This window comes from Octopus bimaculoides, chromosome 4 (assembly GCF_001194135.2).
Source record: "Octopus bimaculoides isolate UCB-OBI-ISO-001 chromosome 4, ASM119413v2, whole genome shotgun sequence".
NCBI lineage: Eukaryota > Metazoa > Mollusca > Cephalopoda > Octopoda > Octopodidae > Octopus > Octopus bimaculoides.
In genome coordinates this window covers 39,819,139-39,836,705 of record NC_068984.1, presented here as the reverse complement: position 1 = coordinate 39,836,705, position 17,567 = coordinate 39,819,139, and the positions used below count along the sequence as shown (strand labels likewise).

Below are 17,567 nucleotides of genomic sequence, written 5' to 3'. Positions count from 1 at the left end.
TAACACAACGACTCACTACATAACCTCAACCTCCACAATGACTCATTACATAACCTCCACGTAATAAAACAGCGGCTAACTAGTCCAAGAGTATTGCTTTTTCTTGTATTTGTTGCTCCATTCTCCACATATACATATATATATATACATATATTTATGTATGTATGTATATGATCACACATATACACACATAACAAGCTTCCACATAGATTTTTTTCTACCAAATTCACACACAATGCACTGGTCAGCCTGGGACTATAATAGAAGACACTCGCCCATGGCGCTGAGCAGTGGGCCTGAACCTGAAACCATATAGTTTGAAAGCAAACTTCTTAATCACACAACCATGCCTGTCCCTTATATCTAATTAAATGAGATCTTATTAGATTACACTTAATTTAATGTGATAAATATAAAAGATCCCCGACCTCTTATTCATACAATAAAAATAATTGTATTTTCTAGAGTAAAGTCTGTTTATCTTCAGCAACTTGAAAACATCTAAATATTTTGTTTTGTTATTGAGGTTCTCATAAGGCTACTTAATTAACAAGAGCAATCATATACATATAAACACACACATACAAATATAAATATATACACATAAAAATATACCTATATGTATGTATGTATATATATATATATATATATATATATATATAGACATCTACACACACACACACAAAGCAGAAACAGAACTCAATACATCAGAGTATTTATCTTTTTTTATTTGGTTACGTAAGCGACTAAAAGGCGAAGTATTTTTAACATTTCACTTCTAAAATTAGGTGCAATGCGTAAAACCATCAGCCACTGAGCCATTTATGTAACTTTACAGTTAAACCACATGCACACACACGTGCACATGCATGCACACAAGCACACACATGCATGTACACATAAATGTTATTTAATAAATTAAAGCCTAATGTTTTGTAATACAAACAAATATTAAATATTGTAACCTTGTAAAGAGTGAGTTAGAAAAATGGACAACAAACCTATGAATGAGACCTGAGCCACATTTTGTATAAATTTAAATGATTACAGTGGAAAAAAAAACAGCAAATCAGTTTTGAGATTATTTTACAGATTTTAATGACAACATTTCAACACAATGAATGTGTGTAAGGCTTTTGGGAGGAGGGTTCTTCTGCCTTCTAAACCTAAATAGAGAGACTCATGGGTAATTAGGGAGGATTGTGAGTGCTAAGGATGGGGATTGGAAAACAACATCTGCAGAAAGTCAGTAAAAAGTCTCTCTCTTAACAACTGTGATTTGAAATTAGGGAATGGGATAGAGTAGTCATTTTATATATGACTAGTTTGTTGACCAGCAGAGCAGAGCATTACTAGTGGTTATGTTGGTTAGTTCCCAGCAGTTAGTTTGAGTTTTACCAACTAGTTGTACATCTTTTTTTTTTTTTGCACATACAATACACATATTCACACACAAACACACACACTCAATGAGATTCAAACTTAATAGTGGGTGGGTAGTGGGTGGTTAAACAATGTGTGTATCATTGTGTGCAGTTGATAGAGTGTGTACATAGGCATACTTATGAATGTATAAATAGTACACCACATATTGGAAAGAGATAAACAGAAAGATCAGGTGAGTGAATTTCAGTGTTTCAACATATTAGACTCTAAATTTTAACAACTAGGAACAAAAGGTATATTTCTATCTCATTTCATCCCCCATATCCCTATATCTTGCAATGTTTCTTTGCTTCTCAAATCACTGAAACCAATTTAACAATCTATATGCCTTGTACTGCCAGCAGAAAATGACTCAAGAATTGATAGATGATTGGGTCGGAATAGGGGAGGTAGATGGGAGGCCATTAGAAAAGACGATCTAAAATAAAGGAGAATGAAATACATAAAACAACAACAACAACAAAAACAATAACAAATAAATGGATGGATTAAAGAGATGCTTCTAACAATATTTTCTTATCAATGAAAAGTTTATAATAGTAGTGGGAAAGAGAGAGAGATATAGAGAAAGAATGGGAGAGAGAGAGAGAGAGAAAGAGACTTACAATAAGACCAGAGAAGAGAACTGAATGAGAAATATAGTAAGAAGTTATAGAGAATTAGCAGTATCCAACAGTAGCTGGCAGTGCCGAGTGCAGCTATCTTAGCCATTGACACTGACACTGGAAGCAGTATCCTTTCTACGAGGTTCAGGAAATTGATATGTACAGAAAGTATGTACACAGACAATATCACAACTGAGAAATAAGGTGTCAACAATCAATTTACTGGAATTGGTGAAAATACATTTTTTTCCTCTCTCTTATCTTCTGTCTGCATTTTAAATAAACTAAAATGTTGAAAACAAGATTTTAATAAAATAGTGTAGAGGGATAAAGGGTAGAAATGATTTTCTAGACAGAGTGTAATTGATTTGGTCTTGAGTGAATGATTTCAGTAAGTCTGTGCATGAACTATGGAAAAAAAAAAAAACATTCAAAATTTTCTCTCTCCTTAAATAAAATATTAAGATATCCTATAAAAATAAACGTGGTATTCTTTCTTATCGTTCAGATTTTTGACCAATAGAGTCTCTGGACACTGTTGACCTTAATTTATATCTTCCACTTGGGATGCTCTGAAGTACATGAGTTGCACACAGTGCACTAGGGAATATTGCCAGGATAGTTTTACAATCAGAAACTTGCAGGTTGCTTGTGTCGGTGTTAGAAAGCTGACTGCTATCATGTGGGACATAATGTAGGGTGACCCCCTGACAGGTCAAATCTTTTAATAGTTTTTCAACTTCTCCTTGACGAAGCTTTGGACAGAGATCATATACTTCCAAAACATTACTTCCTGCAACATTCCCTGTAGAAGAAACAGTAAGAGAAATGATACATTCATTAGGAATTAAAAAAAAAAAAAAAGAAAAAGGAATATTTGATTTCTAACAAACTTTTTAAATATGTACTGTATATATAGTAATGAACTAGGATTACAGGATTACAATAAAAGAATTAAAAATATTTTTCTAAGTAAGGATTAGCTGATACCTTTATGGTGTTTGCATTGAAAAGATTACACTATATTATATGTGAAATGTAGGAGGATGGTTGTTTATTCACTTCAATATTTTACTAAAAAACTATGAAGAATGTTATGATTTTTAATGTGTATGATATTAAAAAAGCTCATTTAGAAAATTCAAGTGGATTACACAAATAAAACTGATCCTAGTGGAATAAAATCAGAGTCAAATCAAGAAAAATAAATTCAGTCTATTTAAAAAAAATTTCGAAATTTATATAACTTCATAACTGTGCACCATAAATGATATGAATTTATCAAGTAGAGTAGCATGGCCTGTCTATGGATACAACATAATACCAGTGGCAACATTTGAAATTGTCACATTTGGGTCATTAAACCACCATCTTACAAACTAAACAACTGCTTTTGATTGCAAAAGTTGATTAACAGATTATTATACTTGCTTTTCATATCAAACGCTGTGAAGTGGCAGAAATAGTAGGTAGGAAGTCACAGTGAATGCCTCAATGTATTTAGTTCTGTCCACCTAAGTTCTAAGTGAAAATTCTGCCAGAGATGACTTTGTTTTTTGTTCTTCTAAGATCAATAAAGTATCAGTCACATATGTAAGTTAATCTGACAGACCAAACTCGTTCTTTTCCTCCAAAAGCCTTATGATTAAATGTAAGAAATTACATATTATCTCTCTATAATATAAATAATATATTCTAATTCAATTTATCTATGGAAATGAACGTAAATTTTCAAATAAATTAGATGCTGAAAGAAATGCGTTTCATACCTCTTGAGTCTGCGTCATTACCAGTAGATGATTGGTTCCCCGTGCAACAGTCTTTGCTAATACCACGTGGTGATTTTTTGTTTTTAACTTTATTTCCAATAGAGTTATTAGTGTTACCAACAACTCCAAAGCTGCTGTTATACTGGCAGTTTGGAGGACTGAAATGACAGAGCAAGAAAACAATGATAGCAGTGCCTGTAAATAGTAAAAAGACAAAATTGGAAGAAATACTAGAACATAAAAGAATATTAGGAAATGACATGATATTCTGGTTATCTCGTCCATACAGGAACTGAACAGGTAAATTTACATATCCTTTGTATCGTACTTTCTTTAGCTAAACTACATTTATCTTTCTTTAATGTTTGTTTTTTAAGAAGGATTAACCTAATCATAATTATCTTTATAGATTTCATGGTGGTTCTTAGTCAAACATCTTTTGAACAAGACCACATCAGGAATTTTGCACAACAAATACATAAATGTAAAAAAGATAACATGTTTTATCAGAATGTTTTACATAAATATTGCAAAATGAAAAAAAAAAGACCTTAATTATAAAACTAGATTGAAGAAATGAATAATTGAATTGTTATAGAAATCTAATTTGATTTTTAAATTAACAAGGAAGAAAGAAATAGCTTGATTGTTCAAACAAAGTGGAAGAAGGAAAACAATACCGAGTTCGTTGATGATTCAATGGTAAAGGTTGAACTTGTGGGCGGAATCCTGATGGACTAATGAACCGCAAAGAATCCGCTGTCAATTACAAGAGAACATAATTTATGAGTAAGTCTGCAGGGTGAAAAAAAGTGAATAGGTGTGTTTGTGTATGTGTGTGTTTTTTGGTGAGCTCTGGATCACAATAAAAGGTTAGAATTTGAGATTTACAATCAGAAATGAAAAAAATAAAAAATTTTATTTGAAAAATGTTTCAAGCTATAATTTTATAATTTTTTGTTATAATTTTTACTCAGATATTATTTTTATTTTTCTCTTGACATAAAATGTCTTTCTTAGTTTATTATCCTGTTAGTGGGCAGTTTATATATCCCTTATAGGCTAAACTGATTTGGTATCTTGTTTTTTTATCATCAACAGAATTTTTTTCTTTCCATATATACAGATTTAAAAAAAAAAAACTTTACCACAAAAATTTTAATACAAACAAATTTCAAGTTAACACTTGGACTGAATGCCTTACAATAATATTTAGTAGTATCTTTTGTGAACTTAGTTCAAATTCCTGGATCAACTGTGTCTTTCATCTTACTAAGATTGGTGATGGTAACATACACTAGTTTGGTTGGGTCAATCAACTATTCCCGCTTCTCTGTAAATGTTTACATTGAGGCTAATCAATATCTACTGAATTAAGTGGTGAGCACAGTGGTTGTAATCTATTTATAATTCCTGGTTATAATTATTTTCATGTTCATGTCTCAAAGAGTATGGGTTCACAAGATCTCTTTTTACAAGACCATTTGTAGTCAAAATTTTCAGTGTCTGAGATATACAAAGCAAAGTCTTGTCTAAACTTCACACATGAATGATTAATTAGTGTGGCCTGTAAGCTATGAAATTTTAGTAGAAACATATTGAATCTAGTTATGATTATATTTCATTCATCTGCTTAGAATAAGTTAGATATTAGATGCAGTGAAATACTGTATCAAAGAAATGGCCTGTTTTATTGTGTTCAAAATGTTGTTCACTAATGTCACTAACTGAAACAACTTTACCTTGATTTACAGATGAAATTATTCATAGAAAGTAAAAGGCAAATATGTAATTTATATATAACGTATTAAGCAAGGACATCTTTTTTTTATGTATATCATGTCATACACATATACATGCAACTTTTGCAACAAGTTATATTCTAAAGTAAAATCTAGACACCTTGTCACAAGCCACCATTCAATTATTACAGCTTTAACCCCTACTGCTAGATCATATCACCTTTTTTACATACCTGTGTCTATGTCATTATCACAGAGAGAATAATCTATCTTTTTAAAAATATTTTGGATGAAATTGCTTATTTATATATATATACATATATATATATGTGTGTGTGTGTGTGTGTGTGTGTATGAAAAACACAAACTCACCAGTATTTGATCTTAGCATGGTTCCAGTACCAGGTGCAGCAACATTAGCTGTATTATTAACAAATTCCTTATTACAAACATGAGTATGCTCAGACAGTGCAGAGTCCATATTTCCACAGGGTGGCCCACTGTTACTATTTGCTTCCCCTCCACAACTGGTGCTACCTGAGGCAACCTTTGACTGCAGTCGGCTGAGATCGGTGAAATTCTTGATGCAGATTGGAGTAGTATGCATTGGTTGAGCTGCTAGGGCTGTAGCAGAGCTCTGATTAGTGGGAGGTGGAGGTGCTGCTGCAGCTGTAGGTGGCAATGGCACATTTATTTGCATATTTGGCCGCATCACCGGGTATGATTGAGGAGCTGATGGATGAACTTGGGTTGTGGAAAACTGCATTATTTGAGTATTAGGTGCACGAGGTGGTTGGGCTGGAGCATAGTGAGGATAATTATATGGAACATATTGGCTTTGAAGTTGTGTAGCATTAGCTGTAGGACTATTTCCAGTCGGTTGTCCAATACTAATTGGTGGTCCAACATTCAAAGGTACATTTGAAGTGGATACAGGAGCTTGACTAGGAGGTGTGGTAGGTCGATATGTTCCAGTACTATTGAAGTTATAACCTATTTGTGGGCTAGATGCAGCCATTGTATAATATTGTGGAGTTTGAGGGGTGTAGTTATTTTGTCCATAGGATGGATAACTAGATGGGCAAGTGGTATAACCTGGTATTGCAGAATCAACTTGGCCGACAGTTGGCTGTGGGGCATAATTGGAGTTTGGATAAGCTTCAGTATTGGGTGGTGATGTGACTGACTGGTAAGGGTAGCTTGGCACCCCTGTAATAAAGGGTTGATGATACTGCCCTACATTAGTAGAGCCAGGTTGACCAGCTGCTGATTGGCTATCTATAGCAACAGCAGTAGGATTCTGACCTTGTTGTTGGCCAGATGATAGAAGAGGAACTGGAAGCATGTAGCGGAAAGCTTGTCCGCTGACACCATGAGTAGTTGGGTAGCCCTGTAAATAAATAAAACAGAATAATATTAGTTGTAAAGTTTTGAAACTGTGTTTAATTTTATAGGATACAAGTCTTCTTAAGATAGCAGACAAACCACTTCGAAGCAAATCCTGATGATATACAAGTATTATTTGGAATAAGACTACTAAGACATCAATATTAAAATGAGGCAAAGGACTTCATTTGAAGAGTACTGTTATATTTCATTGATGCTTGCATCTTTCACCAATATACATTATTAAAAGACACACACACATACAAATATGCATAACAAATTTCTATACAATTTCTGTCTATCATATTCTTTCCACAAAATATTGGTCAATTTAAAGCTAAACCCCAAAGCCCCATGAATGCATAGCAAACTTCATAACTATACAGCTATAATACATAAACAATTCTAGCAGAGCTATACCAATCTTGTTCTCAGATTTCTTCTTATTTTAAAAAAATTCTTGGTTAGACCATTGCTCCACAACATAAAGAACAGTGTATTCCAACTGTGTAAAATAGCAGTATTAACTGTGACCTTACCTGTTGATATGCAGCAGTAGGTTGAGTACAACTAGTTTGTACTTGGTTTGTAGCTGTGGAATTACCATATAAAATTTGCCTCGATGCACCAGGTAGTTCATTAAGACTATCAGTCTGTTGTTGCTGTTGCTGTTGTTGCTGCTGTTGCTGTTGCTGTTGTTGTTGTTGCTGACTCAAACTTACTGATCCTAACTGTTGTGATAATTCAGTCATTCCATTGGAATCCTGCTCAAATATTCAAACAATTATCAACAAATATGATATATTCTGTTTACACACACACACATACATACACATATATAGTATACATTTATTGCTGTAATGTGAATATTAAGATCATGCACATACAAATGATCCTGTTTTATTAGGATTTATAATTATGCATCATAAATTTTATTAGAATGTATTTATTTAGTGACCTATTTAGAATTTTCTGACTTCAGCTGGCTACAATGAGTTTCTTTCCAGCAGAAGGCATTACTATTTTTTCAGTGATACGTGATTTTGTGGTATATTATCTATCTATCTATATATATATATATATATATATATATAAAATTGAGAATGTATGTCTGTGTGTGTGTGTGTGTTTGTGTGAATCCCTAAAAGTCCAGAACTACACAACCAATTTCATTCAAATTTTACACATGCCTTACTTGTATTTTAGTCAAAAAAGATTTTAACTTCTTGCATACTTCCAGCCTACAGCAACATCATATCTCCTCCACTATGTAAGTATTACGTGACAAAAGTGAAACAAAAACACTCATGTCATTCGAACCGGAATCTCAAAAACATTGTCCCCTTACATCTCATTCTCATTTAAGTACCACGACAGGCAAATAAAAATTACTTGTAATTGGATAAAAACTTAATTTTTCTTATAAATTCATTCCATTATTCCAGTTTACACATTTTAAAAATAATTAGATGTGGAAAAGAATATTAATGACAATTGCAGAGTTTAAGTTATGTTTATTAAAACATTTTCTGCATGTGTGTGCGTGTGTGTGAGAGAGAGAATGTGTGTGTGTGTGTGTGTGTGTGAGATTCTAAAAAAACCTATTGGGAAGAACCTTACAGGATATTGGCGAGCATCCATGACAAATTGGTGTTGAGAAAAGATAGGAGGTCCAGCAGGACTGAAAGAAACAGATGCAGGAAGAGTTTGATTGGGATTGTGTCTGTAGATAGTCCCGTCTGCATTCAGATAAACCTGACCTGGAAAAAAAAAGTGGTTGACATAGAAAAAAATTATTACTTATTATTGAATGTAAACATTTTATTTAAAAAAGATTAGTTTATAAGCCAAAAAAAAAAAAACAAAAAAAAATCAACAAAAAATTATAACATATAACAAGCAAAGCAACAAGATATAAATATTAAATATTTATAACTCCAACAATGTTATTTAAAAAAAAACACAGCTGAAAAGAATTATTTCTGTTAACATATGTTAGGTGGATAAAATATTTTGCTTTCTTGGATCTACAATTCCTCTTATTCTAAATTTAATGATATACTGATGATGATGATAATGATGACTGACTTCACATAAACCCATTTGATGCATGTACTTCTTTTCCTCCTATCCCATATCTCATTGAACTATGCATAAAATACAATATATAAATCTTATATTGTTGTATTTCAGGATGGTCATTTTATTTATTATTATTTTTTTTGCCAAATAAACACATGCACTATATATATATATATTTTTCTTCGCTTGTTTATTACTGTTATTTTATTATTTTAATGCCTGTCCATTATCTGGAAATCTTTCATCACACATCTTTGACCTCTTCAGCGACACTCTTCATTTCTGTATGTGTTCTTGCCCTACTTACTCCATTCTCTACGAATATTACTACATTTAAATGGAGTAAGTGGAGCAAGAATACACACAGAAATGAAAAGTGTCACTGAAGAGGTCACAGATGTGTGATGGAAGATTTCTGGTCAATGGATAGACATTATAATAATGAAATAACAGTAATAAACGGATGAAGAAAAAAAAATAGTGTGTGTGTTTATTTGGCAAAAAAAAGACCATCTCAAAATACAACAATATCTGTTTCAACACATGATTTCACATCAGGAATCTTGCAAAATGAATTGATAAACATAATATATACATTCCTCTTCTCCCAAACTGCATTTCTCTGGCACTCATACCCAGTTTACTATCTTCAAGAATTTATACAGAACATCACCTACACCCATTTACCCCTGATTCCTCTGTCTAGATACAAACACTATGGCCAATGTATCATTACATTATAACTAGTAAAATTTATTTTGCCTCCACTGAAATTAATTCTGCCTCTATTATAGAACAACAGCAGTGAATATTATTTTTAACAAGTGAAACTGATATCATATAATGATAAATATACTGAAAGCTTTAAATGTAGTAATATTCATAGAATTTATATTTGAGCTACCTGTCTTAAATGTTTGGTGTCATTGATGACACCAAAATATATAAACAAAACTATTTTCCCTGTACACTCCATTGTCAGATGTAAAATAAATGAAGAGCTATCTGCAACATTTAGCTCTGCATGTCTGTATAGTAGCAAAGCTTTTAAAATAAGGATAAATCATCACCATCATTGCTTAACGTCTGCCTTCCTTGCTGGCATGGGTCAAAATCTTAAATCAGATTCACATACAAAATTCATCAAATATTTAATTTAAATGCATTATATACAAATTATATACAAATTGTATAAGTTTAGGCTGTATGAGCATGTTTCCTAACCAAGGGATCTATCTCTGACCTACAATAGAACTAGTAGAATATACACATTTATCTTCTTTTAAAAGCTTCCATTGCATGAGTCAAGATATAATAATCTGAGTGGGAGACACCATCTCTGGGAAATTTTCGTCCTTGTGAAGCATTTCTGCTATATTTTTGAAACAACCTTTTTGTCAGAAAGGATATCAAATTCTCAGATCATCAAATTTTGAATTAACTTGACCTTACAAAATTTAGCATTTAAATTAGACAATAAATTCAATACATTGATTATATAATTTGTTATCAATAAATGCAGTTAGTCTGTGTGCAGATTGTTACAGAAGAATTACTCTACAGCAAACCAGAGGAAGGCTGAAATAAATTCATTTTTTAACTTTACAGCTTTATAGGCTGATTAGCAAATCATATCAATGCTGACTTTTTATCATGTGCCTTTTCTGCATAGTAGATGGGCTTTTCCAAGTTCTCTTCATTAAGTTTATATTTGTACTGAGTGGCTGTCTTCATCTTGAATAGCTACCTTAGTAAATGGTTTCAGTTTCTATTGAGGCTGTTTGAAAAGATTTGCTGTCTTGGTAGCTAATTACATCACTTCTTAAACAACTTATATGAAATGCCTCTTGTTGACAATTAATCTTCCAGTAAATTTTCCTTTTGAGGTATGTTTTTCCTACTGTTATTTTATATGCCTATAATAGATCTCTTCCACCTGTGGAGCATTGAAGACTAACTAAGCACTATAAATCTAGCCTCATGAAGCAAGTCTCTAAAAGGTGCCTTCTATTTTGTGGATTTTCTTTGACTACTTTTACATCAATCTACTCCTTGATGAACTGTACTCTCTAAATAATATTATATTTGAACACAGTATCACCATAATTTCAAGAGTATTGACGATTCTTTTTGCATATCACTGTAAAAGATCTTTTTATTGCTCCAAGAATGCAGCTACCAAGAAGACCTTGAAGCAAAACCAATATATTTCTCTATCTTAACATCTTCAAAAATATGGTTTTTCATTTAATAAAAATAATTTAGATTGTCTAAGATTTAATATAAATTCATTTTTTCGAATTTGATCAAACTTTTTTCATTTTAGTGTTGTTATTGTCACAGTTGAAAAAAAAGCTTTGGTGATGAGTATTCACTTGTTCTATCAAATAAACTACCAACTCATTGAACCAGTGAGTAAATGGCTGTGTATTCTGAACAAGTGAAACCATATAATTCTCAGGTAGAGTTTGTGAGACAGGTCAGCCCTTTTGAATTACTGATACAGATTGTCCAATGGACTCTAAAACAGTTTTTGTCAACCCAATTTCACTTACAAGGTTTGGGTCACGATACTTTGTTCAAGATACCACATAGTGGAATAGAAATTGGGATCTCATGATTGTGAAGCAAATTTTTCAACCACTCAGCTATCTTTTCACATTGTCATACAACAGCCTTGAATATCTTATAGCTGGTATCAAAAATGTGGCTCATTCAAGAAAACAATAAATATAATGGGACTCACATACACAGCTTCTAAATTTTCATTATTACCAAATTTCTGAATTACTAATTAGTTAACTGAGTATGTATCAGGTGATTTTCAGCTTATTGATTTGTCATTTACAGAAAATTAGTTTTTGATTTTTTTCTTTTTTTCTTAAAAATTTCTTAAGTTTTGATATTTTTTCCATTGAAAATAATAAAACAGGTTTACTTTGATCACAATTAAGCTGGAAAGAATAATTTCTCGTTATATAATTTTACCATTTCCTACATCAATTTGTATTGATACATTAAGTGGGTTGTTAAAAACAAATTCCATTTATAAATCAGAATGAAATAAAGTTAATCAATAATTTAGATCAATGGTTAGAGGGCATTCATTTCTACCACTTCAACTTCCTAATTAACACAACAGGTCAGTTAAGTTCAGAGGAAAACAAGTCAGAAAGCAACAATTACAGCAGTTCATCTCAACATTACTTCGAGAACTAAACATGATATAATGAATGAAAAACAAATAAAGCAAGTATCTTAATAAACATAGCACTTAGAGCTTTTTGTGACAGAACTTCTTGTTTATTCTTAGAACGTATAAAATGCAGTATCTTTTTTTGTTTTGAAACACTATGGACAATTAATTTTTTTTTAAATATTTAAAGAATTTACTTTTTCTTTCTTGATGAGGTTCAAAAGTCAATTGTTATTGTGGTGCTGTGATGTGTGTATTTGTGAAGTGCCTGGTACAGTTAAGTGGTTGGTATTAGGAAGGGCATCCAGCTGTAGAAACCTTGTCAAAGCAGACATTGGAGCCCAAGACTGCCCTCTGGTTGATCAGATCCTGTCAAACTATCCAACCCACAACAGCATGGGATAGGGACATTAAATGAGGATGATGATATAAGAAAAATAACTAACCACTAAGAGAAGATTGAGGAAAGTATACTAAATAGCACACAAAATAAATTCTTGATTTACTGAAATTATCTTCACTTCAGGAGATGGTAAGCAAACACCTAGAGATAATTGCTACTGATTTTGAATTAGAAGGGGAGATGAATTCGAGAATTCTCATGAATTAACATGCCAGAGATAGCTATGAAGATGTATTTTTGCCTTACAGATGTCATCAGTATAGCACCGTTCTAACTTGACTCCTACCAGACAGAAAACTTATATGAAAAAACATATAAGAAAAAAAGAAGAAAACATCCATTGCCTTTGGTAATTTAGATAATTAAAATGAAAATGATAGACCTACAGTCAAACAAATTTCAGTTGTGACCATCTATTTGGATTTTTTTAGGACAGAGTATAATTAGAGCTTCATTATTCAATGTGTTTCTCTTTTTCCTTTTAATATGATTTGAGAGGTATTTGGCAGCTATTTCTAGTTTGAACAACCAACAACATTTAAATGTGGTAGCATTCAAGCTCTATCATTTGTTTAAATGTTAAGATATTTAAAATGTTGCTGTATGTAAATTTATGCTTTGCTGTAATCACAATAATGACTTCCATTATTGTCAGGACTTTGTTGGACATGATTAGATCAAAACCTGTAAAGGATGTACCCTCCTGACAGATGAGATGACACAAGAGATTAAGAATGCATAGAAAGATGTTCTTATGAAATCTACTAAACCCATGGCAGCAGCCATTAAGATGAAGTTTGACAAATCATTTCATTTTCAAAAACAATGAAAAACAAATTTATTTAATCTCTAAACATTATTCCTGCATCAAATGGTGATTATTTTTAAAGTTCTCTGATAAATTTAAAGAGAATTAAAGCAATTTATTATTTTCCCTATTTTTCAAGATGTTGGCTTCTCATCCAAGTTCAGTATTAGAGTTTATTCAATCTACAAACAATGCTAATTATTCAATCTACAAACAATGCTAATTATTACAATCATCAAAATATTGTATATGCTACATGAATTTCTACTCATTATATGGTGGATCTGAATCTTTACAGAAAATCCTATAATATGATCTTTAAAAAATGCATGCTTTTAGAAAATAGTTCATAATATTTATTTTCAGAAAATTCAAGAAAAAGACAAAAAAAAAAAACAATATAAAACAAAGAAAAAAAAAACAATCTCAATCTAATATATAATCTACTCTAAAATGCACCCCATAATGAAATTAAGAAAACAAAGTGATTATATAAAGTCATTAATGAATAAGCATTATGGAATATATGAAATAATATTAATCGATATTTAATGGTAAAATTAAGTGTAAGGGAAATGAGTTCCAAGATAATCTTAATAAAATTACTGAAACCTGTTGTATTTGTGTGAGAAACTATATTGCTAAAATGATAATTGAGAAGAAAAGGAATCATATTTTAAACACTCAATAAGCAAACTGAAAGGAGAAATCATCTGATTACAAATTTAAATGTTATTGCATCAAATCCTATCAAAATCACATTTTATGACATTTAACATTTTTATACACATATCCAAATATTAGCTTTACAAACATGTTCTAATGCAAACTGTTGAACCCATAACAGCAACACATGTTAAGAGAAAGTTTCCTAAATAATTTCATCTTTAAAAACAACACAAAGATATCTAATCTTTAAACACTATTCTTATGTCTGAACATTAATTATTTTCAAAGGTCTCTGATAAATTGAAAGGAAGGCAAAGTAATTTACTATTTCTTTGCATTTTTTTAAAAAGAATGTCATATATTCAATTGGTCTTATTTATTTCCTTCCTATCCAGTCTTTCCATGTTTCCACTGTTTATATTTCACAGCAATAGATACACAAAGACAATATTTATCAATAAATCTTAAATTCATTTGATTTTATGCATTAGCAACAAGAGCAGTTTCTTTTAATCATTAAAACAAACTATGATAACTGTTTTACAATAGGGTTCTTAAAATAACAGGGCATATCATTCATGAATAATTCTGTTAGTCTTTGGACTTGAATTTCATGCAATTCCTTACATTATAAAAAAATAAAAAAACATGTCAGTAAACCCTTCATATAACTATTAGTAACACTATGGCAGTCACAGCCATAAACCAAATTTCAATGAGAAATAATACAGGAGAACAGAATTTAACTGTCAGAGAATCAGGAATGAAGATAAAAGAGATGAGAGAGAGAAAAAGAAAACAAAAGGTTTCATGAAAGTCTATTAAAACTTCAAACTCCCTCAGTGATTTGTTATACAATTGATTTCAAAAGTTTAAGAAAAATAAAGCCAAAAACCATGCATTAAACTTGGTTTAGTAGTACATTAAGTGGTAAGAATCAGAGGAAACTAATTAAGAGCAGAATTATTTTAACAAATTGTAATATTGGAATGAAACTGTCATGCACACACACACAGCAATGTAAGGAAGTAACGGCAGGAATATTGTTTAAGCAGCTGCTGTGTACCTGTCCGAGGATTTATTATCATGCTTCCTGCTGGAATGGATTCATAACCAGACACCACCAAAAAGTACTGGGGCTTATTTTGTTGCACTGGTGATGACACACCTGATAACGGAATAAGATAACCAACTTCACTAATCAAAAGAGAGAAAAACTAAACCTAATTTTAGATAGAAAACATTTAATAACTGAGATAAAATAAAAGATGTTATAGCTATTTAAATAAAATCATAAAAGTGAAATATAAAACCAAACAAAATATTACAGTTTATTAAAGAAAAATTGAATGAAATAAAAGTGAAATTTTTATGACTATGATAATGTAAAGCAAAAGAAAATAATTGCTTTGGGAACAGAATATAAAATAAAATTATATATAACGAATTTGAAATGTAATTTTTAAGAAAAAGGAAAAAAAAATTATGTATATTGTGGGTAGGGTATTAAATTGCGTCTGGAGGTGAGACTCCAGTTTAGGAGTTCTGGAGTTGTGGGGAGCATGGAGTCACCCCTTAATTACAATTTCTCTCAGGCCCCTTCTGATCTGGAATGGTAGTGTCTGTCCAGGTCCCATCTCTGAGTTAAATAGATTTCCGAGGGTTAGAGGAGGCTCCCATTATTTTTGACAAAGCTACAGGGAAAGCAGTTCTTCTAGGAGAAAGATACTCTTACATAAAACTTGCAGTCAAAATAGTACCAGTCATTTTGCAATACTTGTCACTGGGACCTACTATGGTGACCGAGAGAGTGGTAAAAGTGTTGTACAAGCTTTTATCACTCAAATCCAATTGATGTACAGATGTCTCACTATCATATGAATGTGAGACAGCTATCATCTGACAAGATGAGGCAATCATCATCATCATCTGTACATTTGTGCTTGCTGCAGTTTTCTATTATATTTTATTAACATTTCTGGGGCAGAATACTTGTTGTATTCTACAATCTAGCAGATATCATAGTTGTGAGAAAACTGATTTGCAGCCCATTTTTGTGGTTGCGAAAATATCTCTCACTTGCTTCATCTCACAAAACCTGAGCTTAGCACAGGCCCTTTAGTAGAGAACCTTAGGGCTTCAGAAGGTACTTATATTTGCAAAATGTTTATATGATGGCTGCATGAAAATATTGAGATATTTTGTGAAAAAACACAGAAAACTTAAAAAAAAAAAAAAAAATGGGCCGCAATCCCCCTGCCAAAAAACAAACAGCGAATTTAGAAAAATAATAGTAATAAAAATCCTATCATGTGTACATGTGTCTATTGTTGGTATTAGGAAAGGCATCCTGCCATAGAAACCATGCCAAAGCAGTCATTGGAGTCATCTGACTTGTCAGATCCTATTAAACTGTTCAACCAGCATAGAAGATGGACATAGGAAGATGATGATATATCATATATATATATATATATATATATATATAATGGAGATGACAACCTAATTTTCACCAGGCATGTGAGCTATGCAAATATCTAAAAAAAAAAAAAACTTGTCCCATATTTATCTATGCATAAATGACAGCTAAATTACATTGAAGCTACAAATGCCAGAATCCACAATCTCTGATGTCTCATAGTGACTTCACATGCATAACATTGAAAAAGACCACCACAAAGACTAATCTTCTACTTCAGAGTCACAAAATACTTCAGCCCTAATCCAGTTACAACTCATTTTATAAATTAAGACCAACAGTAGAGAACTGCTCAAATGTCTGGCATAGTATTGATCTTCTACACACAAATATACCCAAATTAACCATCTCACTGACTAATAAAGACTTACCATTACACAACAACTAGCTTACAAAACCCTTACCTCCATCTGTTCCACTGATTTAGCAATCAGCACACCATCTTGACCATAGTCCAACTCTCCTTCCATAGTTATTCCAATTGTATCTTTCAGTCAACCAACCCCATGATAAAAACTCTTTTACTTGTTTCAGTCATTTGACTGTGGCCATTCTGGAGTACTACCTTTAGTTGAACAAATCAACCCCAGGACTTATTCTTTGTAAGCCTAGTACTTATTCTATTGGTCTCTTTTGCCAAACTGCTAAGTTATGGGGACATAAACACACCAACATCAGTTGTCAAGTGATGGTGGGGAGGACAAACACAAACACACAAACATATATATGACGGGCTTCTTTCAGTTTCCATCTACCAAATCCACTCATAAGGCTTTGGTTGGCCTGAGGCTATAGCAGAAGACACTTGCCCAAGAAGTCACACAGTGGGACTGAACCTGGAATCACGTGGTTGGGAAGCAAGCTTCTTACCACACAGCCACACCTGCGCAATCTTTTTTTTTTGCCAGAACATCTCTCTGAAATTCTTTTCTTGTCTAATGTTTTCCTAAATGCTTCAACTTAATCATTATTGATCTCACCA

At 32.0% G+C, this 17,567-nt stretch overlaps 1 protein-coding gene across 8 annotated transcripts in view; it reads right to left on the bottom strand.

Moving 5' to 3' along the window:
• Nucleotides 1-1,073: 1,073 nt before the first annotated feature.
• LOC106880470 (cAMP-regulated phosphoprotein 21) overlaps nt 1,074-17,567 on the bottom strand; it is a 158,759-nt gene continuing 142,265 nt past the window's right edge. For 7 of the 8 annotated variants that reach the window (XM_052967005.1, XM_052967004.1, XM_052967007.1 and 4 more), the window contains 7 exons: nt 15,173-15,274; nt 8,569-8,708; nt 7,488-7,712; nt 5,935-6,952; nt 4,501-4,579; nt 3,821-3,978; nt 1,074-2,856 (listed from right to left, as the gene is read on the bottom strand). In XM_052967005.1, the coding sequence (XP_052822965.1) occupies nt 2,549-2,856; nt 3,821-3,978; nt 4,501-4,579; nt 5,935-6,952; nt 7,488-7,712; nt 8,569-8,708; nt 15,173-15,274 (2,030 nt within the window). In that variant the 3' untranslated portion in view covers nt 1,074-2,548. The remainder of the gene's footprint in view (nt 2,857-3,820; nt 3,979-4,500; nt 4,580-5,934; nt 6,953-7,487; nt 7,713-8,568; nt 8,709-15,172; nt 15,275-17,567) is intronic. The other variant, XM_052967009.1, reaches the window with a different exon arrangement.